Consider the following 26,584-nt stretch of genomic DNA (forward strand, 5'->3'; position numbering starts at 1 on the left):
ACCAAAACAGAAGCAATCAATAACAATGTGGATAAGAAGCAGAGTGCTGAAGGGGAAAACGGGCCTTTAAAGCTATATTTAAAAGGTTTGGACGTTCTGGAGTATGCACAATTTTGTTGTAACACCATCTCCGCTATAGGAACACCACCACAGAAGGGATAGTAAAGATTTACAAGGGCAGCCATCAGGACCATCTATTTCTCTTGAAAGATATCAAATATACAAATGCATTCATTTAGTAAGATAGTTGTTGCCTATGGAAGACAAAGTTTGATGCTGTGAAGTCTGAAAGGATTATCTAATCATAGATCCAAACAAGAATTGGTCAGATGCCCAGATTGCAACAAATTGCCAGTATTAAACTGTTTATATAAGTGGATTTGAGCAGGTGGAAACTGGGAAGGGGTGAGGACAACTGAGGCTTCACTGCTATGACTTGAAACTCTCCAGACTCTTCATGCTGCCCATGTTCAGTTCAGGTTCCTTCTCCAATATACATAGACTTTACATTAGATCAGTCGTTCACCAGAAGCAGTGCCTTGAAGCAACTCACTTTGCCACTATGCATATAGAAATATACTACCACAGCAGGCAATTCCATCAAATCTCATTTAATATTTCAATTTCAGATGTTTCAAGAACAGCATAATATGTAAATACATGATTTATAAAATATTATATTTCTATTTAAAATCCAGAGATTAAAATAACAGCCTCAAAGAGCAATTCTCCCACAACTTACATACTTTCCAAGAGAAAAAGGAAAAGAACAAGTGCACATCAATTTAACCTTCCATGCCTCTGTAGGCAATGAAGACTAGCTTCCTAGTCACTCTCAAGACGATTAATGACCATCAAGACATCCATTGCCAGCAGTGGATTTTATGTTTGGAGATTCCCAGCAAAGTCTTAAAAATTAATACTAGTAGAAATGTGTTTAAAGAGACAAATGCATGATTTCCATGCTCCAATTTCCTTGGCGACATTCACCTAAGGGCCCCGATGGACAACTTATTCATTGCAGATTAAGTCTGTACAGTGGTACCTCGGGTTACATACGCTTCAGGTTACAGACTCCGCTAACCCAGAAATAGTACCCCAGGTTAAGAACTTTGCTTCAGGATGAGAACAGAAATTGCAGGGTGGTGGCGCGGCGGCAGTGGGAGGCCCCATTAGCTAAAGTGGTACCCTCAGGTTAAGAACAGTTTCAGGTTAAGAGCTGACCTGCAGAACAAATTAAGTTCTTAACCCGAGGTACCACTGTAAAAGGAATGAGGTGATCATGGATGTGTTCTGCTACAGAGAGCCCATGAGTATATGTTGCCAAGGAGAAAAAGCAGCATTTAAAACTAAAACCAATTCCAGAGTTAGCTGCACTTTTTTCAGCCCAGTCAAAACAGGGCAATGTCTGAGACATATGGCGATGCTTTAAGTTGGTGTTGTGCATTCACAGATAAGGCTTCATGTGAACCAGCCACCATATGGAGAATTGGGAGTGTTGGCATGCCTCAACAAACCCATTTGAACAGGAGTCTGGGGTGGCATTCAAGAAAATCCTGCTTAGCATAAGAACATAAGAAGAGCCTGCTGGGTCATACTTCTCAGTAAACAGTCACATGATTGGACTCCACTGGTGGATTCTTTTACAGCATAACCAACAATATGTGGCTGAATGGGTGTCTAGTGTAAAGAATTGTGTTAATGCAGGCATATGATACCTGCTGCACATGAGTAACTGCTACATTCTTAATGGGCTTGAAGTAATCCAGTCCAATGACTTTTCCCCCTGGGGTTTCAGACTTCATTAGGGTTGGGGAAGAAATTAGATTCAGTTCACATTTAAAGGGGAACATACCAAAATTGCACATTCTGGAACAATAGGAGAATTGAAACACAGCTATCCTTCAAAATTAGCAATTCTATGAATTTTGCAGTGCAGTTTTCCAACTGCACAATATTTACAAAAATGCATATGTTATGAGAAAGTGTGCATAGAAATGAGTATTAGTTAATAAAACATACATAAATGTATTGGGGGAAATTGCTTCCAAAGGTATGGATGTTAGTCAAAATTATGCATACAAAATTGTGTTTATGAGAAGAAATTCACACTAAAATGCTGGCACTCTCCTTCCCTTAGTATTTAAAAGTGGAGCAGGATCCTGCAGGGTGCTGCCACAATGTGGAGAACTGAACTGAAGACCGGAAAAATGAGAAACTTGGAAAACTGAAATTGACAGATCCATCCGTCCCTTGACTTTATTATTGGGATTGTATTGGGATTATTATTGAGATTGTACCCAGCAGTGGCTTTGTAGTAATAATGGAAAACACTTCTGCTTGTACATGAGAGGCACCTGTTTTTTGCCTATCCCACCCCTATCCATTGCAGTGTTCCATACCCACTCCCCCACCTGCCTCCTCAAAAGCTGCTCCCGTGGGTTGGGAAACCCTCTGAAACGTTATGGGATAGGCAGAGGACACAACAGTAGGTAACTGGTGAAACTGGGTGCATCATCTTGTGCAAGTGGAAGTGCTTTCCACTAGATCAAAGCCAGCCTTAGATACAACCCTTTGGTATTATCTCAGCCCTGTTTCCCCAAATTCTAAGCCTTCCATGGCTATAAACCCCACTGAACTCCACAAAACCCACATATGCGTGCTTTCAGAACTTGGATCTGGGTTCCCAGATGCCTTTCACAGTATCATTCAAAAACATAACGAAAAGTGCTTGTTGTTGTTTGGTTCACAGTTTCAGTGACGGAAGCAATGTTTCTAAATCTTCATCAGCCTCTTTATCCTAAAAGGAAAAAAAAGACATTGCATATGAGGAACCACCCAGAGCTTCTATACCCACTGCCAATTTCTGCATCAAAACAAGGGATTATTTTCAGTGTTCGTGGACTAGGAAAACATAACTAGTTCATTCTTCCTTTTAATCATTATGCAGTAGCTCAGTAGAAAGCTGAACAAAGGGTGGGGGGCTAACCTGATACAATGATTTTCCTTTCCAACTTCCTCCTGCATTGAAGTATTCATTACATTACATTCTAACGGATACTAATAAAGGTTTTCATCCTCCAGTCATCACCTTTTGGAAGACTTTAAGTGAACCCAGGCATTCCTGTGGCTTGACGTTTGTGGCTTACATTATCATCATTTCTAGGCCCTTCAAACACATATATTTAGAAGTCAAATATAGTCTATTACAATAGTTATGGTTGTTTTGGATTGCATTGCATTTTGATTTATTTGGTGTCTCCCACAAAGTCACTGTTCTACAGTTGCAAAGCTCAGTTCGTCTGCATATGACCATTTCAAATGGAACCCTGTGGGCGCTACATCTCCAAGCAGCAAGTTGTCTGTGTGATGTGGCTCCACAGCAGCATGAGGCACTTCTGACCACTGCAAATTTAGTAATGCTGTGGCTGAGGACACCAGTACTGCACAGACACTTGCATGGAGCAGTTGCCTTGGTCTTTTGGAGCTGCAATAAACTGGTTCTATTTTAAGCAGTATCCTACACAGCCAGGTATATGCATGAATTAGTCTTCAGTTTTATGCAAGGTGTATTGGGCTTGATTCCCAGTCACTGTACTCTGGGAATCACAAGTCCCAACCACCAGACTGATGGGACAAGGCATACACAAAGATAATTGGAAAAGGGTTTAGCTCTGCAATGTTGTTAACACTCAGCGGGCACTGATATTTCGGGATCCATTGACGAAAGCTTCCTGGCCAACAGCAGATGATAGGAACTGAACCCCCACAGTGAGTTCATTTCTAGCTAATAGCAAAAAAGATACACAGAAGAGGCAACATGCTGTTTGATGCAAATCTCCAGCAACTTGGTAGTTTCGTCATAAGAAGAAGAAACAATGGAAAGCAGTATTGACTACTTTTAACTCAATGTAAAACAAGAAGGGGAACAGAAGAAACAGGCCTGGTTCAGACGTCGACAGGATGTTCAAAACAACTGGATCAGATGTCATTGAACACTGAGGTATAAGAAACAAATAAATCTCCTCTGCAGCTGAGCAGAGAAGAAGAGGGAGTGTTCAAGCTCATTGCTTATGTTCACACAAGTCATGGTTTGTTAGAGTAATCTCATTACATCTGAGAGCCAGTGACCCATAATGGCTAAGAATGTCAACTATTAGCCAGGAAACTGCTATCTGAAGCCTCACCTCCACTATGATATCATGAGATGGCCTTAGGTAAGCTACTTTCACTCATCCTTGGTCCTCCCATCCCCACTGCAATATGGGGAGAATAGTACTGGCCTGCCTTACAAGAAGAACATTCTGCAACTGGAGGGTCACCACTGAGAAGGCCACATTACAAGCCCTGGTAAACTGGAGAGATAAAATGCAGAGCACCCTGCAATACACAGAAAAACCAGGCAACCCCTAGGAATTAACAACTCTGTGGACACATTAAAGTCTTGGAGACTTTTGAAATGTGCCCTGTAGGATTAAAGTGCAGTATAACAGATTTAGGGTAAGTGTTAGGAAACCTCATAGGAATTCTATAGCAGAATGAGCCACTTGGGAAGGATATGAAATCTCAAGCTAGCCAGACAGAGCTGTGAAGGACCTCTTAGTTTATCTTGGAGCATGAACTGGACTGGAGATCCGAGAAGACTTCAGAAATCTATCCAACTCCATAATTAATGTGTCCACAGCAAGCTTTTGCTTGATAGTACTTTCAACAACATTAAGACAACATAACCAAACTAAGAAATTATGTATCAGTGCCTTGAAAGATATTTATTGTACTCATTGCAAATCTTTGCCAAAATACTGTCAAGTAACAGGAAGAGATGCCAGACAACTTCCCCACCTGAACCTGCTTGCAGCACTGGTCCCAAAGCTTGCACTACAGAATTCCACATTTCAAACTTCTTGCGTAAGTAAATGAGATATAATTTATCTGAATCAAGTCTTCCTCCTCCTTGCAAAAAAATACCACCCATCTTATATTTAAGTGCATCTGTAGCACATTTTGCATGGTGGGCCTCCGATGTTGGGCTTCATAGCCTTAAGGAACGCTCCAGACTGCTTACTGAATTACCTATGTCAATTCTAATGCAGAACTTCAAAATCAGACAGTCACAGCTCATCTGATCAGTGTGACTAACTGCACTGCATGCCACCCAGTTCCTCATTAAAATAAGCATCACTATTATAATAGTCCTCTGTTTAAACAGAATTTCATCATATTAGTTTTTACTCGATTTACGCAGTTTCCATGTGTTACTGCGATCAGTCACACTGGGGATGTCACAAGCCACCTTCTACTTTGCATGCAACTGCCATATTTCATAACGATTTGGGCCCAGGACTTCTCTTTTTTTGTTGTTTCCAACTGTTCCTCTAGAGCACTAGAGGAAGAGGAGGTTGGGGACTTGTGGCCCTCCAGATATAGTGGAGCTACAACTGTAGCAGCACTTGACCACTGGCTGGGGCTAGACAGGGTTTGGGAGTTAAATATTTAGATGGCCACAATCTTTCCCATTCCTGCTCTACAGAAATAAAAGTACAACGTACCAGGAAGCTCTCCTCTGCAGGCACCCTTTAAAGTACATGAAAGCTGCAGAAGACAAGTACCACCATACAGACCCTGTACTTCATCATCACGACCAACAATAGCATGGAAAAGACCTTAATGATTCAGGCTATGATACATGACTGTATCATAACATCCCTAGGTGACTGATGAGGCAGCAGAAACTGCTTCCAAAGAAGGCATCCCCCTTTTGTGGAATGCTCTCCCCAGGGAAGTTCATCTGGCGCCTTCATTATATATCTTTAGGTGCCAGGCGAAAACGTTGCTCTTCAATGAGGCCTTTGGCTGAATAATATTCTACAGCCTTTTAAATGTGTCTGTGGGAAGGGGGAGGTTATTGTTGTTTTTTCTTTTAGCTATTTATTTTTTTTATCTTGCATTTTTATCTTGTGAACTGCTCTGAGATCTTATGATGAAGGGTGATATACAAGTCCAATAAATAAATAACATTTAAATGGGGCTTCAGACGCACCTCTTTGGTGACTGACAGGATTGATGATGCAGTGTCACAGAACTTCAGCGCATTGGTCCTCTGGCCAAGATCTTTGTAGCACTGGACGGGAGAGAGGAGGGAAAACATCACACCAGGTACCTAAGTTAATAGAAATCTCTGCATTATATTAAAAGAAGAGAGCAGACTAGTTTCACTTACCTTTGCCAAATAGACATAATTGTGTTTCGAATATCCAGGTTGTAGTTCTTCAGCCTGACCAAGAAGAGAAAAAGATGAAGAACACCAAAGTCAACGGAATATTTATAATAAAGCACAAAGATCCTCCTAGAAACAGTGGGACTGTTAGCCCTGGACTTAGGCCTAGGGGCTACACCATTTGGTGGTGGTAGTGGAATATCTGCCAGGCATGCAGCAATAGCAGGCCAGGGACAGAAAGACACAGCACAGTAGGAAATGGTGAACCCAGCAGCTGAGGCTGCAACTGCTTGCCACCAATAACCCAAAGTGTGTGGAACAAAGAATGGCAGGGAACTCCGCCACTGAGGTACCACATTTGGCATTGTGGGACCCATGGGGACACAGACCCAGTGAGGGGGCACTTGAGGAGGTGAATAAGTTAAATTAAAATGGCCCCAGTTTCAATGAGGTGGAGGGCCACAAGGCAGTTTGCAGCTCAAAAAGCAGGACCAGCGTGGCACTGGGTGGATGGTCCTGCCCACCTGTCCTGGGCAGAACCTGCAAATTACAGCTTGCAACTTGCACAATACATCATGCCAGGTTTCTTTCAGTCAGGATCCTATTCACAAGCCAAAAGCTCTAACAGGTGCAACTTTCACATAAACAGCTCTCCATATGAACCTTAAGGTGTTTTACACTTTAAACAGCCCAAATCCCAACAAACGCTGACACAGCAGATGAATTAAATTTAGTTTAGGCAGATGCGTGCAGTTACTCCTCTACAGATATCATTTCAGAAATCTTTGGCCTTTAGAAGAGCTTTGAATTTATAGCTGCTGAGAACAACTTGTTGAGCAAATTTCTTGAACACCAGCCACTTGGTAGGTGGGCTTTTGCAGAGAAATGAGGGAGTGGGAAACAGTATCTACCTTAAGAAAATTCTGCAAAGCTTCATGAACTGTTGAAGTTGGCGGAGTCCCAAAAAGAGCAGCAGCTACTTTTTTCTCAATCCAAGACAACTGAGCCACCTTTGGAAACAGCAGGAAGAAGGGGTGGAGAGAGTGTTGTTTCAGAGATGCTTTTAGGAAATGAAACAAAGTGTTGTTTTGCAAGCCAATTACCATAATAAGCTATCTTCAAGAAAAACAAATTAACCAACCCTGGAAAAAAAGCTCCATACTGGATCTACTCAGTTGTACAACTGGTTTTTATGGGTGATATCCAACTAAACAGCATTGCTAGCACAAGGACCTTTAGTTGTGCAATGAAACATCTGCATCCTCTCCTCTCTCCAAACACCCACTGAATCTGTTCCAGGGATTCCCCCAACAGCCCCTGGTGCATATTTATAAGCAGACATGTGGGAAGGGAAAAGGGTGATTCTGTTGCACAGTTAAAAGTTCTTGCACTAGCAGACCTGTTCAGATGGATAGTGTCTACATTTTGCTAACCAATGAGAAGCTATCTTGGCATTCAGTGGCATATAAATAAATAAAGTATTTTCACAAATAAGCAAGATGGCCACCTCTGTATCTCAGGATACACTCCTGTATCCTGGTCTAAAGGGGGAGGGGAGGCAGAAATTTAAAACAACACCATGGCACACCAAGAATCCACATTTAAGGAGAAGTCCCAGTGAAGACAGTAGAATTCACTTCACATTGGTCAACATGATATATTGGGTGTATACAAACACACATATTCAAACTTCACCGTAGATGTGTCATTCAAATTCTTCATGTGTCAGTGGTTTCCTCCCACCCACAAAGAATACAGTTCCCTACAACTATAAACAGGTTATGTAAACATATTTTGTTAGTTAGTGGAATGACTTGCAAATATACTTCTAGGATGAAAACTATCATCACATAGGAAGTAGCAAGCACATAGACCTCCCTGCCTCAACCTCAAAGCCTCTTCCTACTTTCTTTCTTAAGGGAAATGTTACTGTCCTTTTTATTAAAAAACACACACCAAATAAACGGACACTTCAAACTTTAAAATAAACTTCCCAGCAGTTTGGGGTTGTTGTTTTTGGTAAGGCCAGTTGTGGACAAGCATTTGTTCTCTTGGAAGTGGAGGAACATTTGTGCATTAGCATCAGTTTCAGCTAATCCAGACGAAGCATATATGGCTTGACAGAAGAATAAAATGAGGGGAAATACTGCTTATATCATATTCATGTGGACCACCCAAATTCCAATATACATACACTCATAGTACTGTACACTGATGGATCCCACACAAGGGTCAGTTGTGATGTCATAGGACTTCTAATTTTTCCATTGTGGAATTTATAATTAGCTTCTTAAAACCTGTGGCTTGAGCTTAGAAGAATGAGATGTGTCTGGCACTATATACAGGTTTCCTTACAAAATTTAATAAGAACTGACGTTGAGGGTTTCAGTTTCATTTCTGGCTGGCTTAGGGTTTGGTTTTCACTGCTCAACAAGCTTTCGTACCCAAAAAAGAAACTGCTTGGCTTGCCTCTAGTACCTTTCTATATATAATCTCCAACAAAATTAAAAGAACACCAAAAATGTATGATGTCAATTGCATACAGGGCTTTGACTTTCTATTCTAGCCCCTGTTAAAGGGAAATATGTCCAGAAGAATTTCTAATTCCTTTATAAATGAGATTTCTCAAAACAGGCCTTTTGGGGTTTTCATTATTAATACAATATTGCCAGATAGAGAAAGTCTAGAAATATCCTTTCTTGCTCTTTAGAACAAAAGCCATTGCACACACACACACAAAAATGCTTCTTTTTATATCAGAGCTGTACATGTTACAGTGGTACCTCAGGTTAAGTACTTAATTCGTTCCGGAGGTCCGTACTTAACCTGAAACTGTTCTTAACCTGAAGCACCATTTTAGCTAATGGGGCCTCCTGCTGCTGCTGCGCTGCCGGAGCACGATTTCTGTTCTCATCCTGAAGCAAAGTTCTTAACCTGAAGCACTATTTCTGGGTTAGCGGAGTCTGTAACCTGAAGCATATGTAACCTGAGGTACCACTGTATTTCTTTGTCACATTTGTATCCTGCAGTTCCTCCAAGGAGCTCAGGGCAGGATTATCCCATTTTATCCTCACAAGACTTCTGTGGAGGAAGCTTGGCTAAGAAAGAATGTGACTGACCTAAGGTTATCCAGGGAGCTTTGAGGGGATGCCAGTGAAAACTGTGATGGAACAAGTGATGTGCAAGTACACATTAAATTATTCCACTACTACAAAGAGGTGGATGTGGCAGTGGGGTTTACAGAAACCAAAAAAACCCCGTGCAAATTCCCAAGTAGTACAATTTTGTACTTGGCCTCAAAGTAGCCAAGACAATTTTCAAACTTGGGCCCTTTCTGGAAAATGCCTTCTTATTACATTCTCCCCCCTCCCATTAGGCTCAGTGCAACCTAACCATACTTCTGAGAGGTAGGTTAAGCTAAGGGACAATTTGCCCAGTGCCATCCCATAAACTCTATATATGTAAAGCGGTTATTTGCCCCCATCCAAACCTAACACCGTGATCATGGTGTCCTAATGAAAGCAAATGTATTGCAGCCCACACTAGTGTCTCTGAATCAGTTTTTTCCATAGCTGCTCTGAATCAATTGTCTGCCTATGCAATTAACATAGTGTATGGAATTCTGCTTCCCTGAGTTTTAATTGATCCCAGATTTCATCTAATTCCTTGCTTCACGTATAATTTTCTCTCTTGAGATATTCTGTCTAGATTACTTGATAAGAGTAAGATTATTATCTTCAGTGTTTTGGCTCCTTTCCAACTTGGATATGAAGTTCTCTTATCTTGGATACCATTTCAGTCTCAAAGTAGGGTGATGTTCAAGGTAAAGTTAAATAACATGAAACAGAGATGCTACTCATAAATTGCATGTTCTCTTTTGTGAAAAGAACAGGAAAGTCTGGCATATTTATGTCTTTATTACTAATGGCTTTCAGGTCCAAGAAGTACCAAGAAGTATGCTTGGTAGATTTAAAGCTTACATCCTTTTTGAAAAGATATCCAAACACTAAATATGGGTATGAAGAAAAGAATACTACTGCTACTTTTTTTTTTTTGTTCCGCTACTTTTTAGAAGTCTAAACCTCAGCCCTGCAGTCTAGTTTGGAGCTGGGGAAGGTGCAATGATCTTCCCAGTAGCTGCTCTGGGTTTTGAAGGCACTCAAAGCAGCTTAGAAACACAGTACTCTGAAACTTCAAGTGGAGAGGTGAGCTAGGGCTCATCTACGTTCGTCAGAGGGAGACAGACATCTTCCCAGGGCAAGGAGGACGGTGGGGTCTTGGTCCCATATTTGTCAGCCTCATCATGCATCCTACCCTTAAGCTTTGGAACCCAGCTTCTTCTTCCAGATCCAAGTTATTGCCTATAGAGAGCCAGTGTGGTGTAGTGGTTAAGAACGATAGACTCATAATCTGGGGAACCGGGTTCGCTCCTCCGCTCCTCCACATGCAGCTGCTGGGTGACCTTGGGCTAGTCACACTTCTTTGAAGTTTCTCAGCCCCACTTACCTCACAGAGTGTTTGTTGTGGGGGAGGAAGGGAAAGGAGAATATTAGCCACTTTGAGACTCCTTCGGGTAGTGATAAAGTGGGATATCAAATCCAAACTCTTCTTCCTCTTCCTCTTCCTCTTCCTCTTCTTCAAGTGCATGTTTAGCACTTACTGCTTTGTGTTTTGTTTTGTTTTGTTTTGTTTTGTTCTAGCAGTTGCAACTTGCCCCCTTGTATTTTCTTGGTTGCTTGGATTCTGCTGTTTTTATATTGTATTCAGTTTTGTCCCTTTGAGAATTTTGAATTGAAAAGCAAATGATCAATCCTCTAAATAAAATAAAACAGATCACCTGCCACAGGCACACTTTACAAGCTTCATTAGGATTGACTCAGAGCTCAGTGGCAGAACTTTGCATGCAGAAGAGTCTGGATTCGGCTGCCACTCAGGGGAGAGCGTACTAGGCTAGGTGGCATGGCTCTCTAACAGAAAGCTTCACACACTCAACTCCTCTCCGAAAACAGAAGTAAAATTGTTCAGTGGTGCAATTTTAAATAAGCTTCACAGGGCTTCTGCTTAGTAAAAGGACTTGAGGATCACTTACTTCATAGCACCATCTTCCAGTTAGATAATATAAAAAAGGGTCTTGTGGCTTAAGCTCAATAGCTTTGTCTAGATGCTCCTGTAAGAAAGAAGACCAAAATGAACTTTCCTTTGCCTGGCTATAGGCTCAAGTTCACAAAGCAAACCATTTCCCTTTTGTCCTGTCACTCTGTAAATATAGTTGTCCAAAGTCATCTTTGTATCAAGAAGAAGCCTCAAACAAGCATTATCCAACACACATGGCCTATTAACTCTAAAGTTTAGAATATAACAAGTAATGCCTTATCAATAACCAAGTAAGGGTGAAATACTGCTTTAATTAAAATCAGTAGCAGCCCTGCATTTAAACTCCATCAGCAGTGAATCAACAGACACAAGCAGACCTCAGAGTGTTAATGTAAACCAAGAGTAAATGAGGGTGTTTTTTTTAATACAAACACATAATTATGCACTTCTTTCCCCGTCTCATGCTGTTCTTTGGAAATTCAGACTTGGGAGCAGTACAAAAATTGAACGGCTGGTTCACAAAGTCATACTTAAATCTTCTTCAGTTTGAAAGCTACTTCATTATGTCTGGTAGGAGCATACAAAAATAATCTCATCTCCTCAGCATAATCCTGGCACTGAAGCATGTCCCCCAGGCAGTTACTTTTACTCTAAACACTGTCTTCAAAGCTGTCAGGAGGAAGTAATTTAATAATAGCAGCAGCTTAACAAAGCTACCAAAAACATACCTTAAAGAGATAGCCATTCCTGATTTTGTTCTGCACACTTTCAAACTGAGACATGTAGCCACACATCATTGCAAACCTGAACAGGAAGCAGCAAGGAAAGAGAGAGAAATATCAAAACATTGATGATCATTTTAATCACATAATGCCAGCCTGGCTAAGATCCTCATGCGAGGAAAAACACAGAGGCAAAACCAGTTTAAATGCAGCTTGTAGTCAAAACTGACTAAAGCCCGTCCAAATCTTTTAAGCAAAGCTGTAATGTTTAGTCTATTATTTCATTTAAGCGTTTTGATGGGCAAAAAGTACTAAAGAATTTTAAAGTAATTGTTCAATAATTTTCAGTACAAAAAATACAGGAGTGGTGTTTCATTTTAGAAGAGGCGTTCTTTCTCCTCTCTCTCACACAGAGACTGCCGTGACTTGTAAGGGCATAATCTAAAAACAAAGAAGGGTTTCTTTCTTGTTCAAAACTATAGCTTTGTTCATGTGCACTGCAATCTGAAGGATGTGGACTAGTCAGAAGTCAGTCCCATTAAGTTCAATAGGACTTACTGCTTGAGTGTCCTTTGGACCATAGCCTTAGTTGATTAATCAATAACTTGTGAGTAAATGTGTAGATCCATATGCCAAGACAAATTAACTAGAAGTGTGGGGTATAAATTGTTCATCCTTATATTGTCAATCCTGACCCTGATGGCTTTGAATCAGTTTTGACTCCAGCTGCTTTTATACACTATTCAAGGTTCATACCACAAGTGGCTTATGACAGCTGCAACAAGAGGGAGGACAACATCTTTCTCATCAGTATGGATAGAGTAGTGCATGGACAGAGCAACATAGATTTCAACTACTCTGTATTTTCCTTATAGAACAAATTCAGGGTATCCCAAAAGAGATGATTTACGATGCTATGGAAGATCTTTCAAAACTGGCCTTTCAAATAACAATAATCAAGAGTGTTGGCAGCCCTAAGCAGGAAAGATAAAGGAATTTCAACTATTTGGATGAGAAAAGGGTACTACAAACTTAAATTCCCATAATTTGCAGAAATGCAGGCAACATTTTCTCTCCAAAACCCTTTGGCTCATTAGGTGCTAATCAGATAAACTCAGCATACCATAGCTAAACGGATTGCAGCTAGAAAAGAAAACAATGAAATGCAAACAAGATAATCCCAGGTTTTCACAGTATCTCCAAGTCTGTGCGTGACAAGGGAAGAAAGGTGCTGGGTTAAACTAGTTAAGGGTGATACTTTTACATGTAAAGGCCTTTCTAGACAAGTAACAAGCTGCTTATTTTTCTTAGTGCAAAAGTCACGCTAGTTGCAATCGTATCTGCCCCCAATAATAAAGGGGGGAGGGAGCCTTTGAAGGGGAGGTATACATTTGCTGCACATTCACACACCCCCTTGTAAATAAAAAGCAAGTTCAAAGATACAGTGGTACCTCAGGTTAAGAACTTAATTCGTTCCGGAGGTCCATTCTTAACCTGAAACTGTTCTTAACCTGAAGCACCACTTTAGCTAATGGGGCCTCCTGCTGCTGCCGCACCGTTGGAGCACAATTTCTGTTCTCATCCTGAAGCAAAGTTCTTAACCCGAGGTACTATTTCTGGATTAGCGGAGTCTGTAACCTGAAGCGTATGTAACCTGAAGTGTCTGCAACCCGAGGTACCACTGTATATGTGGCAGCACGGAAGAAGGTAAGTACAGAAACAAACTACATTTCCATTTCAGGGAAAGAAATTAGCCAGGGGAGCAGGTAGGAGAGGTGGAGGCTCAGGGAAAGGAGCCAAGAGAGTTTGGGAAAAAGAAGAGCAAAGAAACAGAAGAAAAGATCTGTGCTTAAAAATGGAACATTACTGGAAGAGAATATGGTAGCATTACTGGCATTTCTCACTTAATTTTTCATTTAAAGAGCTACATGAGTTTTGATTTTCTTCAGGGGCACAAACTTAAATTACTTAAAAAAGAAATTTTCCCTAAAAACACACACACAGAGAGAAAATGACATGGCTGTAGCAAAGGGCCCTTCTGAGCATTAATGCTAGAAGTAATGTCACATACATGTCTCTAGATGAGACCTAATTTTTATTTGTTTATTGAATTTTTAAAGCACCCTTCTTTCTAAAGGAGCCCAGGGCTGCAAAACAGTAAGCAACAAAACATGTTAAAAACCTCTTTTTAAAAATTGCAACACAGATGCAGAGCGAAAAAGATCTCAGCTCAGGCAACTTGCTGGAAGAGGCACTGAAAGAAACAACAGAGACAGGGTCTTTCTATTTTGCAAGGCAATGAAATTCCGAAGGGTAAGGGTAGGTGCCACAACACTAAAGGCCCGACTATTACATTGTGCAGAAATTATCTCCTGATAAGATAGTATCTACAGGATACTAAAGGGCTTTGGACCAGTATACCTGAAGGAGCGTCTCCACCCCCATCGTTCAGCCCGGACACTGAGGTCCAGCACTGAGGACCTTCTGGCAGTTCCCTCACGGTGAGATTACAGGGAACCAGGCAGAGGGCCTTCTCAGTAGTGGTGCCTGCCCTGTGGAACGCCATTCCATCATATGTCAAGGAAATAAACAACTATCTGACTTTTAGAAGACATTGGAAGGCAGCCCTGTTTAGAGAAGTTTTTAATGTTTGATGTTTTATTGTGTTTTTAATATTCTGCAGGAAGTCGCCCAGAGTGGCTGGGGAAACCCAGTCAGATGGGTGGGCTATAAATTATTATTATTATTATTATTATTATTATTATTATTATTATTACCACTACTACTACTACTACTACTATTAGTACAGGAAAATCTCACCTGCAGAGCATAGTGATCAATTTATGTATACCAGGGGTGAGATTATCCAACCTCAGGTATCTTGGTCCCAAGCTGTATAGGATTTTAAACACTAAAACCAGCACCTGTGTTGGTTTAGCCTGTGACTGACAACTGCTATAATTCTTTCAATATTGACCCTCCCCTCACCTTCCACCCACTATCTGACAACACTTCACAACAATTTGATGTGGCCAGATAGAGGGCAAAAGCTCTGCACTATCAAGTTCTGACCCCTGATCTACTGGTTCATAGACTTAATGAATTGCTTCAGTTAGTAATTAGATTCATAGATTACATTAAGAAGAGCATGACTTACTTCCAAGCACAGGATGTGTAGGTTCTGACTGTAACCCTCTAAACTTGCTGCAAGCAATAACTAATTAATTTTTTAAAATGCAATTGAACTATAGTAGAATGGTGAAACTAACAAGCAGGGAGAAATCAAGCTGGCAAGTTTTCTAACCAGGTTGTGAAACCTGATTAGGTCCAGTGAAACTGGCTACAGCAGAGATCGAGCCTTTTAAGGTGAAATCCAAGGGACCTTCAGACTGATCTGTAATCATGTTTACTCAAATAAAAGCTCAGCTGCAATCTGGTGCTGTGCGGCAAACATTTGAAAGCAAATTATTTTTATTTTGCAATTGCGCTACTTCAAAAACTGTAAGAACCACACACAGGCACACACACAACACAGGGTGCTAAAATGGCATTGAGGAGCACAAACTATGTAGCACTGTAGTGTACATAGAAGGGTGTATGTGTCACTACCAATAAAGTGCAGAAAGAGGAACTCTGCCCACATGGCTATGCCACACTCACAATGCAGACAGAACATAGTGAACTGAGCATACCAAAAAGCATTGCACATCCCTGAAATGTAGATAGTCAATTGCAATTAGCTTACAGCTAAGGAGCAATGATTAGCAGCACTAGGGTGCTTTCAGACCAGAGGGCTTTCATGACTCGCAACTGCAAAACAGGCACTTACAAGCTAGTCCCATCCTTTCAAGGAAGAAATCTAAGAGCTGGCAGAGAATGGTTTTCCAGCAGTTGAGGTCTTCAATAGAGGAAAGTCATTAAGTCAAGTGCAATAGATTAGTAACTTCTGCACTATCTCCATGCAAAATAAATAAAAACAAATTTGTTTGCAAAACTCGAAATCAACTTCTGGTAAGCAAAACATGTTCGTAAAATGAAGATTTAACATGATCAATTACAGCTACATTCTGTGAAATAAACTCTAGGACTGCAATCCTATAAATACTGGCCAGGATGTAAGCTCTATTGCACACAGTGGGACTGTGTAAACATGCATAGGATTGTGCTGCAAAGTGCATTAGCCCAGTCTACTTAAGTAATACTGGATAGAGAGTACTCATCTGTGTACTTTTCCAACCAAAGCTATGAAAAAAATGATGCAAAAGACACAGAACTTGCAGGGAGAACATCTCATGAAGATCAGAAATACATCACTGTGAAGGCTGCTAGTGGTTTTTAAAAACCGATCTTGGGTCCCTGATACACAGCACGGTTCAAAAATAAAGTTTGAAAAAGCATGCGTAAATAGAGGAAATTAACTGGAGTTTAAAGAAGGCTATCCAATAAAGCCACAAAGGAGGGAGGCTAGAAACTGGTTGAAGGTAATAATTCAGAGAAGTTAGAAAAGAAACTGGCTGTAATTCTACACACACACTTGTGGGGAGTAAATCCCACTGAACTCAATAGGACTTACTTCTGAATAGACATGCCTAGAATTATGCTGGTGAAGGATAATAATACAGTTAGGAAAAAGTGAATCGGAAAATGTCAAATGTGACAATAATTCTGAAGGAAACTGAGTCGTCCATGTAAGTTTTATTTCTCAAGTATATTCCTAGACTTCTACCAGCATGGGAAGATACAAAAGATGGCAGCGCCAGACACAAAATTAAAGGGAAGGGTGGAGATGTATGGATGTCATCAAGAGGCATTTGGGCTGCAACCTCATGAACAGGGAGACTTCTTGCTCACTTAAGTCACGTAGCTGTCAGCAGCACGGGCAACCTTGGTGGACTGTGAAATCACAATAAAAACAACTTGGCTCTGAAATAGGAGGAAGCCAGGGAGCAAGAAGGGCCATTAGTGCCACCTAATGGTCCAGCTGGGGATCTGCGAGTAACTCAGAAGCCACTGCTCAGGTTTCCGTTACTTTTAAACAGGGCTGACTCTAGCAGGAGGCAAAGTGAAGCATTAGATTTGGGGTACCATTGATTTTGGGCTGTGTTTTAACTACAATATGTCATTTAGATTTCCCTTCTCGGGTGCCAAAACATTGTGGGCTGACCCTGATCTTACAGAGGTTCGAAACACTGTTTGTCCTTCCACCTTCTCTTCTCTGTGTTTAGATGAAAACAGAAGGAGTTCGCTATACAGGCTGTATAACACAGGCAGCATTTCAGTTCCATGTAGGTAAGAACATTCACAACACATGTGGATCCCACGTGTTATAGCTGCACATATTTTACTGTATATATTGGGGAGATGTGAGTGGCTGAGACCTCCTACCACACATGTGTGTGTATACACATTCTCTGCATGTACAAAATGCAGTGAGATGGAATATAGGAAACTGCCTCATAGAGTCAGAGCACTGGTCCATCCAGCTTAGCAATGACTGGCAGTGGGCCTCCATCATTTCAGACAGGAATCTTCTCCAGTCTTACCTGGAGAAGCCAGAGATCGAACCTGGGACCTTCTGTTATGTCCCACATGTGTTCTCCATGGGACTAAGGTCCTTCCCCACACTTTCGCTTTAGGATAGAGTGAAATTTGCTCCAATCAATATGAATTCAAGTCTCTTGGTCCAAAAGTATTGCAGAGCCTTCACAATGGTAAGCCTAAATATGTGCTTCCCTCAGCAATTTGGGGGGTTGTTGTTGTTTAGTCCGACTCTTCGTGACCCCATGGACCAGAGCACGCCAGGCACTCCTGTCTTCCACTGCCTCCCGCAGTTTGGTCAAACTCATGCTGGTAGCTTTGAGAACACTGTCCAACCATCTCGTCCTCTGTCATCCCCTTCTCCTTGTGCCCTCAATCTTTCCCAATATCAGGGTCTTTTCCAGGGAGTCTTCTCTTCTCAGGAGGTGGCCAAAGTATTGGAGCCTCAGCTTCACAATCTGTCCTTCCAGTGAGCACTCAGGGCTGATTTCCTTAAGAATGGAGAGGTTTGATCTTCTTGCAGTCCATGGGACTCTCAAGAGTCTCCTCCAGCACCATAATTCAAAAGCATCCATTCTTCGGCGATCAGCCTTCTTTATGGTCCAGCTCTCACTTCCATACATCACTACTGGGAAAACCATAGCTTTAACTATACGGACCTTTGTTGGCAAGGTGATGTCTCTGCTTTTTAAGATGCTGCCTTTGGGGGAGATATGCTTAAATGGGAAGAGAGTCTGAATGCAAGTGCCCCTATAACTCTGGAAAGTTCAAATCTATTGAACCCCTTTTTATTAATTTCCAGAATGATCAGATGCATTTTACGTCCTTTTAACTCCTTTCGGATCAAAATGCATCTACAGTGGAACCTCGACTTACATCCGCCTCTTCTCGCGGACGTTCCAAGTTGCAACCACGGCAACCCGGAAGTATACACCAGGCTTGCCACAATTTGCACATGCGCAGAAGCAGCTTCTGCCATCTGCACGTGCGCACAAGTGGCTGCCACTGTCTACGCATGCGCAGAAACGCGCTGTCGCCGAATGCACATGCGCACAATGGCGCCTCTACTAGCATCTGGTTTTGCCCAGCGGACGGGCCTCCGGAATAGATTATGATCATAAGTAGAGGTTCCACTGTATTGCTTTCAGTGTGGCCTATTTTAGTTTATTTTATGTTACTTTTATTGATTTTATTTTACCCTATTATACACATTTGGATAATGTGTTCTACATGGTTCGTGTTTATTTATTTCTTGCTTTCTTAATCCTGGTCATTGGCTGTAACAATAAAGATTTGATTCGATGGATCCAAGTCCTTCAGACTTACCACTGGTGACTCTCAGCACTTGATGGATCCAGGTTTACAGCATTTTCACTCACAAGCTTTCCTGCAAAAGATGCATCACAGAACATAAAAGTACTATTCATGATATAACAATAAACCTGACCATATTAGCTGACGAACTTGCTATGCAATATAAAGATAACAATACAGATGTACCTTCAAAGTCGAACGGAATCTGTTCTGGAAGTCCGTTCGACTTCCAAAACATTCGACTTCCAAGGCGCAGCTTCCGATTGGCTGCAGAATCGGAAGCTGCGGAAGCCGTGCCAGACATTTGGCTTCTGAAAATCATTCGAAAATCGGAACAATCACTTCCAGTTTTCAATCGTTCGGGAGTTGAAACATTCGAGTTTACAGGCGTTCGGCTTCCATGGTTCCACCATAGTTAGTTATAGTTTGTGAGCCACCCTGTGATCTTTGGATGAGGGGCGGTATATAAATTTAATAAAATAATAATAATTAATGGACAATGTTGAACTTTATAAAGCCAGTTCAAAGGTTAACTGGCTTAAAACGATTATCACTAATCCTAACCATGTTTGCCCTGAAACAAGTCTCAGTTATTTTAGTGGGACATGGGTAACCATGTCTAGAACTGTGTCTAGTAACTGAAAAGCAACCCAGGTATGAAGAGAAAACTCCTATCATGATAGTTTTTTAAAAGGATTGGTGCTCAGCCCTTCTGCTGGCTCCAGTATCCCCCAAGTGAAACACAGGGCTGGAGCAGGGGAACCTAATCCTCTGGTATTATAAACTCAGTACATAACTCAGCTGACCTTTGGATGCATAGTCCTTTTTTTCTTCAGCCTCTGTGGTTATTGCAAACATGTCTCCATAAGCTCGGGCAAGCCTCCAAAGAAAGCCAGTATGATTTCTATACTGCAGATAAACAGAATTTGATAAACAGATAAACAGAATTTGAATACATTAGATTGCCTTCACCACATATTTCTTTTGCCATAATTAAAATGCTTGTTATGCTAGCCCTCACTTTTTATTCTGCACATATTAAAGCTTATTGTATTCTAATTCATTCTATTCAGCCACTGATTTCTTTTGTTGGTCTTTCCAGATACTTCTGAGGAACAACAAATAGGGCTTTGAAATAAACAGCCACTGCAAATCAATAATTTTTTCCAGTTACCCTCCAACAAAGTGGAGAGTTGTTGCTAGTTTGTTGTGCAGAATCCAGGTGCCTTCTGCTGAAGTAGAGATTATGCTGCAGGAATGTCACATTTGTTTAGTGTTCCAGCCACAACATTTTGTGGCTGAGAAAATCTAATTCTTCTATCAGAGCAAGGACTGAGTTGTAATCATACCCTGTGGCACCTTCTGCGATACCTCCTTTAATTTTAACATTACATAAACATTTAAGAGAATGACATATAGCGTACTGAATTATAGCTTTTAGTATGAAATGTTTGCATGGCATGGACCCTTTATACCTTTTCCTCATTTTCAAGCAGCAGTTTGAAGCTCTCCCTTTTCTCATTGTCTGAACCATAATGCAACCTGTCCGCATTCTGTAGAAGATTAAATAATTCTATCTTCTCTTCAGGTGCCAGAGGAGATGTGGAAGAACTGATCCATCCTTTTTCTTCCTCAGATTCACCTTCAGTGTCAGTATGAGCTGTAATGTAGCTAAAACACAAAGGGTTTTGTGGGTGGGAATAGCTTAACTTCTCCTAAAGGCGACAAAAGCCAGCAGTCTTAGCAACTTTAACAATTTTACCAGTTATGCCATCTTAAGAAAGTTGCTCAGTTAATGTAAATTAGAGAAAGAGAGAGAGAGAAGAAGCCATACTTTGTAATATCAATTGTGCTTTTGCAGAATACAGGCAACTCCCCATTTACACAGGGGTTGGGTTCTGAGGCACTGCATGTATAAGTATTCTTCTAACTGCTAAAGTATCTACTGTATACCACTGTATACAGCTTTTACTGTATACCACTATTAAAAACCAATTTTTCATTGTTACCTTCTATGCACCCACTGGGTTTTTAAAGCAGCATTTTCCCAATGTCAAAACAGCATACTACTTCGGACACTGACCGAATTCAGTGAAACTTAAGTCTGAATGCAGTGAAATGTTAACGATAAGCATTTTTCAAAGCATACTACCCACTCCTTTTGTTTCTGGTGCAATATTTATGCTTTAAATTAGAGAGCAAAAGAGATTTCACTTGTTGAAAGCTACCAACTGAAAGTGTTTTAAGACCCTGAGCAATAGCAAAGATAGAAATTTACTATGTGGGATTACAGGTTCCTTCATGATACCATCTACTTTGCTGCTAGCAGCATTTCGGCACCACATCAAATACCCTTCCAGGGTTATAGGCATAGCGATCAATGTTGCTCACCAAGACCTTGAGATGAGGAAAGTTATCGCTTTCCTGCCAACGAAAACAGTTCCAGGCTTAAAAAACAAAAACATTCTGTCAAGGCCTTGTTCTCACAAGGTTGAAAAATTTGTAATGGATATTACAATATTTGCTGTACAAATAAAAATTAACGCATCAAGACGTTTTCATATGATGCATCGAGTACTTATTCTTGGAGTTCTTATTAAGTTTGCAACAATTTTGAGTGGGCTCCCCCCCCCCGCATGCCATAAGTACCACTTATTAGCTTCTGCAAATGCTAGACAAAATCAAGTCAAGACAGGGAGTGGGAAAGTGAGGAGACAGTGTAATTCATAGTTTATCTTCCCAGCTTAGATTACAAACAAAGGAAGGTCATATATGTCAAGAGGACACTTCTAGGCAAACCAAAACCTCTGCACCTTGAATTTGGGCTGGTTTTCATCTATGCAGGTATGGCAGGGTCTCAATGCTCTCCACACTTCTGGGGGATCCCAAGAGAGCCACAAGGAAGGGAAAGGGTTTGGGGGTGGTGGTAGGGGAATGTAGCCACTGAATGAAGTTAGCTGGGAGTTCTCCATTTCCTTCCCCCTCTGCCTGTGAATTCTAGTCAGTGCTCTGAAGAATTAGCGCATAGAACACCAACAGACTGAAATATATATTTAAAAACTAACCAAGCAACTTGAGCAAGGAAAACATTTTACAATCAGCATTTCAGTTGCCTGCTTTTCTTTTCTGTAATTTATACATAAAACATTAAAGGTTGTCACCTGTATGGATCATTCCAATATTTGTTTGGTGTAATGCAAGTTAAAAACTGACACCACCAGTCACTCATCCATATATTGTGTACTGTACAAAAAAATGCTCCCACAAAGATAAAAGCGGTGACCTTCATATGATTGCCCTCTAGTGGCCAATTCTCAGACCGGTCCTATTGAAACATGATGCATTGGAGGAGAACGTCAAGAGTGCAAGAAGTTTTGTAAGGAGGACTATTAGAAATATTGCAAGAAAGACTATGAGGAGAATTATTTGTTAATGACAATTAAGAGTAATAGAGAATATAAGAAATACAGAATAAGTGATAAAGAACGAAAAATCATCAGAGGTGTTGACGGAAGTCTAAAACATTGCATAAGATAAGAAGTTACGTTATATGACTTTTGGAAATGATATGTTACAAAACTAATAAAAATGTATATGTGTGTGTGTGTGTGTGTGTGTGTATACACACACACACACATTTTTATTAGTTTTGTGTATATATATATATATATATATATATATATATAAAATTTATCATCTGAGGCCCCTCAAAAAAGGTCCAGAGGGCGGCAATACTAGGATGGGCCTTTTCTGCAGTGGCTCCCTGTTTGTGGAATGCTCTCCCCAGGGAGGTTCACCTGCCACCTTCATTACATATCTTTAGGTGCCAAACAAAAACTTTTCTCTATATTTAGGCCTTTGGCTGATTAAATTGTGATTTAATTTAATCTATTTTCTGATTTAATTAAAATTGCCTTTTAAATTGTGTGTGAGGATATTGTTCGGTTTGTTATTATGTTATGTATTTTTATACTGAAAACTACCCTGTGACCATCAGGTGAATGAATGAATGAATGAATGAACAAAAAAATGAGCAAGCAAGCAAGCAAGCAAGCAAACAAACAAACAGTAAATTGAATCCACTTACTCTGAAGCAAATCCAGCAAAGAGAGGGCAGAATAAGGAGTCTTGGCAAATATGTTTCTAGAGCTGTCACAAGCCACTCTCGCTACTCAAATATTAGCACTTATTTGATAAATAATTGCACAGAAACAACAATATAATGTATCTAGGCAAATACTACATTATTAGCTTGGTTATGACACAATTATAAGCATGCACAGAAACTTTGTTATCTAAATTGAGGCTGTCTTTTTTGTGTTCCATTGAAATTAAGAGCTACTTCACAATCTCTTCTCCCAGAGGTTATTATTAAGTGGGTCTGCTTTGTTATGATTTTTTGGGGTTTGTTTTGCTATGTTTCATTACCTTTTCCCTTCTTACTAAAGTTGTACTGATCAATGGAAACTGCCTTGGTGTGACAAGGTGGGAAGGCACAGCTTATGCCTTCTATTAAATACATAATACATAGTACATAGTACATCAACATGCACCTACAACACCAGATATGACAGTCTGGTGGATATTTTTCTGAGTGAAATTTCTGGCACAGGCACACTGCTGTAGATTTAAATTTTATAGTGAATTGGAATTAACTAAACCATTTCCAGGCAACGTCAGCACTGGAAAGTGATACAGGAGCGATCCAGTATTAGATATTATCGACAGAAGTGCCAACACAAAAGCAGAAGGGATAATGTTTCACCAAAGGAATTGTATTTTCCATTGTTAACAACTCTTAAGATGGGAGGAGACCAAGAAGTGCAAGTTCTACTCAGCTGCAATGCTAAAGGTTTCTGGAGTTGAAGCAAACCAAGGAGCGCAACTAGTGCGTAATATTTGAAAACAATCATACAAAAGCCAAACTGAGGGCGAGTTTGCAAGAGCAAAGGCAATACATCCCTTTGCCATAGGCTTTCCTAAAATATACTGATATTTGAAAGGTTTTGGGCTACTTCATGCAATGCAAGCTGGCTGGATTTCTTGGTTGCTCTGAGTTGCCTTGGGCAAGATAAAGCAACTAACAAATGTAATAAATAATAATAGTACTAATAAAATGTTGAGAATGCAGCTTACCTGCCACTGATTTCCAATATTGCTTCCCCCCTGCCTTGGGGTGGGCAGCTAGCTCAGGTTTAAAACCAAACACTTCCCACCACAGCTTCACCTGAAACGACTGAGCCTCAGACTCGTACCCCACTCCCATTTTCCTTCAGCAATGCCACAGAGATCAGAAACATTTGTTTCTGTTTCCAATGGCAAATTGCCATTATAACTGAACCAGGAGCTGCTGTTTGGATAACTACAGGTAAAGCTAACAAGCCATGATCTAGAGAGTGGATTTGCAAATTACTTACACTCAAAATAGTGATATATATATATATATATTTAGAGGGTTGGATAGACCTGAAATAATTCATAAATACCTACCCGCCTTCACTTTCTGCTTCTTCAGAACTGTTGGTATCTGACACACCTTTGCCAATCTCAGTCTTCCTCTTCTTTGTTCCTCTGTGCAAAGGGCTGCTCCTGCGAGAATCTGTTCTCCCCTGGAGTTCATCCCGGACAAGTTCTTCCAACTTTGGAATTGCTTCTCTCAGAAATGTTACTTCTCTCTTAAGTTCTTCCACAGTTGCTATTAAACCATTCATTTTTTCCAGTACCTGAAGCTGCCTTCCTTGCAATAGCATCACAGTTCCTTGTTCATTATGAGTTTCATGTGGAAAATTTACCAAGTCAAAACTGCCCTCTGAATTCAAAAAGGGAGGCAAGTACATGACTTTACTGCATTTCTGTGTCTTTCGATACCAAATGAGGCCCAAGGTTATTCCAGCAGCCCCTGCCATTAGGCCAAATAATATTTTTTTGCTTTCGGAATAAGGCATGATTTTTCTCTTCTGAAATGATATAAAAGCCATAAGAAAACTGGGTTTACAACGTTGCATGTGAAATTCCTGGCTACTGCAATGTAGGCTATAGAGAGATGACAGCTTCATTTACAAACCAGTTATACAGGGATTCTTGGTTAAGAGGCACTTAGGTCACAACCCAGAACATGCTTGCATAGAAATAAATGTGGGACAGCTTCATATGACAATTGCATAATGGGGCTGTTTTGCATTCTAAGCAATGTTTGTATTGTTCGAAACCAATCCGGGTTTTGAAGAACAATCCATTTGAACTTTGCCCTTATTGTTGCATGGTACTACCAAGCAAAAACTCAGCATATCTTTAGTATTTGTTTTGCATCATCCTCATCAGTTTCATCATCACTCCTGATCCACTCCCAAGCTAGCAATTATTTTAGTTCCATATTAAAGACATGTGCCATTCCGGTTGGCTTTCAGAGTTCAGCTAGCAAATAGACAAGAAAATCAATAGTATAATTGGTGAGCACCAGGCAACATGATTAAGTGCACTTGATTTTGCTCAGAAGTGTGGCTCGCGTTTCTATTGTCTTTTAATACCTGCATTCTCTGCCCTGAGCCTTTGGGATGCAGTCTGCTACAAAACTAATATATAATTGAAAAGTCAGAGGGAACCCAAGGCTCAGCATGCCTGAGAAAAACACGACAACTGAACAGTCCCGCCTTCTACATGCCAATTTTGTTGGAAACCGATGAGATCTACTTCCAATAAACTCTGGTTTTTATTTGGGAGAGTCACAGAGGCAGCTGGCATTGGAGAAACTGGGCAACTGTGAAGGCTGACCTCTGTAACTAGATAGCAGTTGCGCAGTTTCAGCAAACTCTGGAAGTAAATGATTGTCGATGAGGAGTGAAATGATAACAGCTCATGGGGATACTTGCACGCACAGCACCCATTTAAACCACACACAAATCCTGAGAACTGTAGTTTCTAAAGGGTGCTGGGGACTGTAGCTCTGGGATAGGAAAACTAAAGTTCCCAGAATTTGGGGGGCGGCGGCGTCAGGGCCGGCTTTAGGTTTGATGAGGCCCTAAGCTACTAAAGGTAATGGGGCCCTTTATATGTCCAGCTGTCCTTTGTCAACAACAAATTGTCCCTGTTTTTTGTGTTGAATATATGCTATATGGCAAGTTATGGACCTAACAGGTATCTAAAGCCATTTGCACATAACAAAATATGCATTTTATCAAACTAATTGTTGAACTGAAATACAATTAAGAAGAAGTATATTAATAGTGGAAATTTTTTAGTGGGGCCCCAAGAGAGTGGGGCCCTAAGCTATAGCTTGTTTAGCTTATACGTAAATCTGGCACGGGGGGAGATGTGCTTCAAACCCGGGGGGGTGCGTGCAGCCTTCTTGCAAACAAACAGCCCTCGCGAGGAAGTAGGAACTGACCTGGGCAGTCGCTTCGCCTCCCTTGAGCAAGCAGCCGGCAAACAGGCAGGACCTGAACCGAGCCCCAGAGGAAGCTGGGGAGAATGACCCTCAGGTGTCCCACACACCCAGTTCCTCCTTGGAGCGCCGCGGGCACCTGCGCAGGGGTTTGCAGCGTCAGCTCTTCTTCCGCGCCAAGGCAGCCCCCCGGCGAGGCTGCTTCAGCTGATTCCAAGTTGCTGCCTCAACCTCCTTCGCTCCGCCGGCTACCCGAGCCGTCACAGAAAAGAGGCGGCGTCCGCAGCTCAATGGGCGGTCCCAGATGCCGAGACCCGG

At 41.0% G+C, this 26,584-nt stretch overlaps 1 protein-coding gene across 1 annotated transcript; it reads right to left on the minus strand.

The window, feature by feature from the left end:
* Nucleotides 1–595: 595 nt before the first annotated feature.
* On the minus strand, nt 596–26,531 carry RMDN2 (regulator of microtubule dynamics 2). Its single transcript, XM_080997780.1, has 11 exons — nt 26,270–26,531; nt 24,376–24,842; nt 20,361–20,556; nt 19,692–19,794; nt 18,898–18,958; nt 12,040–12,115; nt 11,307–11,384; nt 7,129–7,227; nt 6,221–6,274; nt 6,041–6,121; nt 596–2,800 (listed from the first exon to the last, which is right to left on the minus strand). Exons 2-11 carry the CDS (start codon nt 24,828–24,830, stop codon nt 2,747–2,749), a joined length of 1,257 nt encoding a protein of 418 aa, XP_080853906.1. The 5' UTR covers nt 24,831–24,842; nt 26,270–26,531; the 3' UTR covers nt 596–2,746.
* Between the last annotated feature and the right edge of the window lie 53 nt (nt 26,532–26,584).

Source organism: Podarcis pityusensis (genome assembly GCF_964106645.2).
Source record: "Podarcis pityusensis genome assembly, chromosome: 3".
In the NCBI taxonomy this organism is placed as follows: Eukaryota; Metazoa; Chordata; class Lepidosauria; order Squamata; family Lacertidae; genus Podarcis; species Podarcis pityusensis.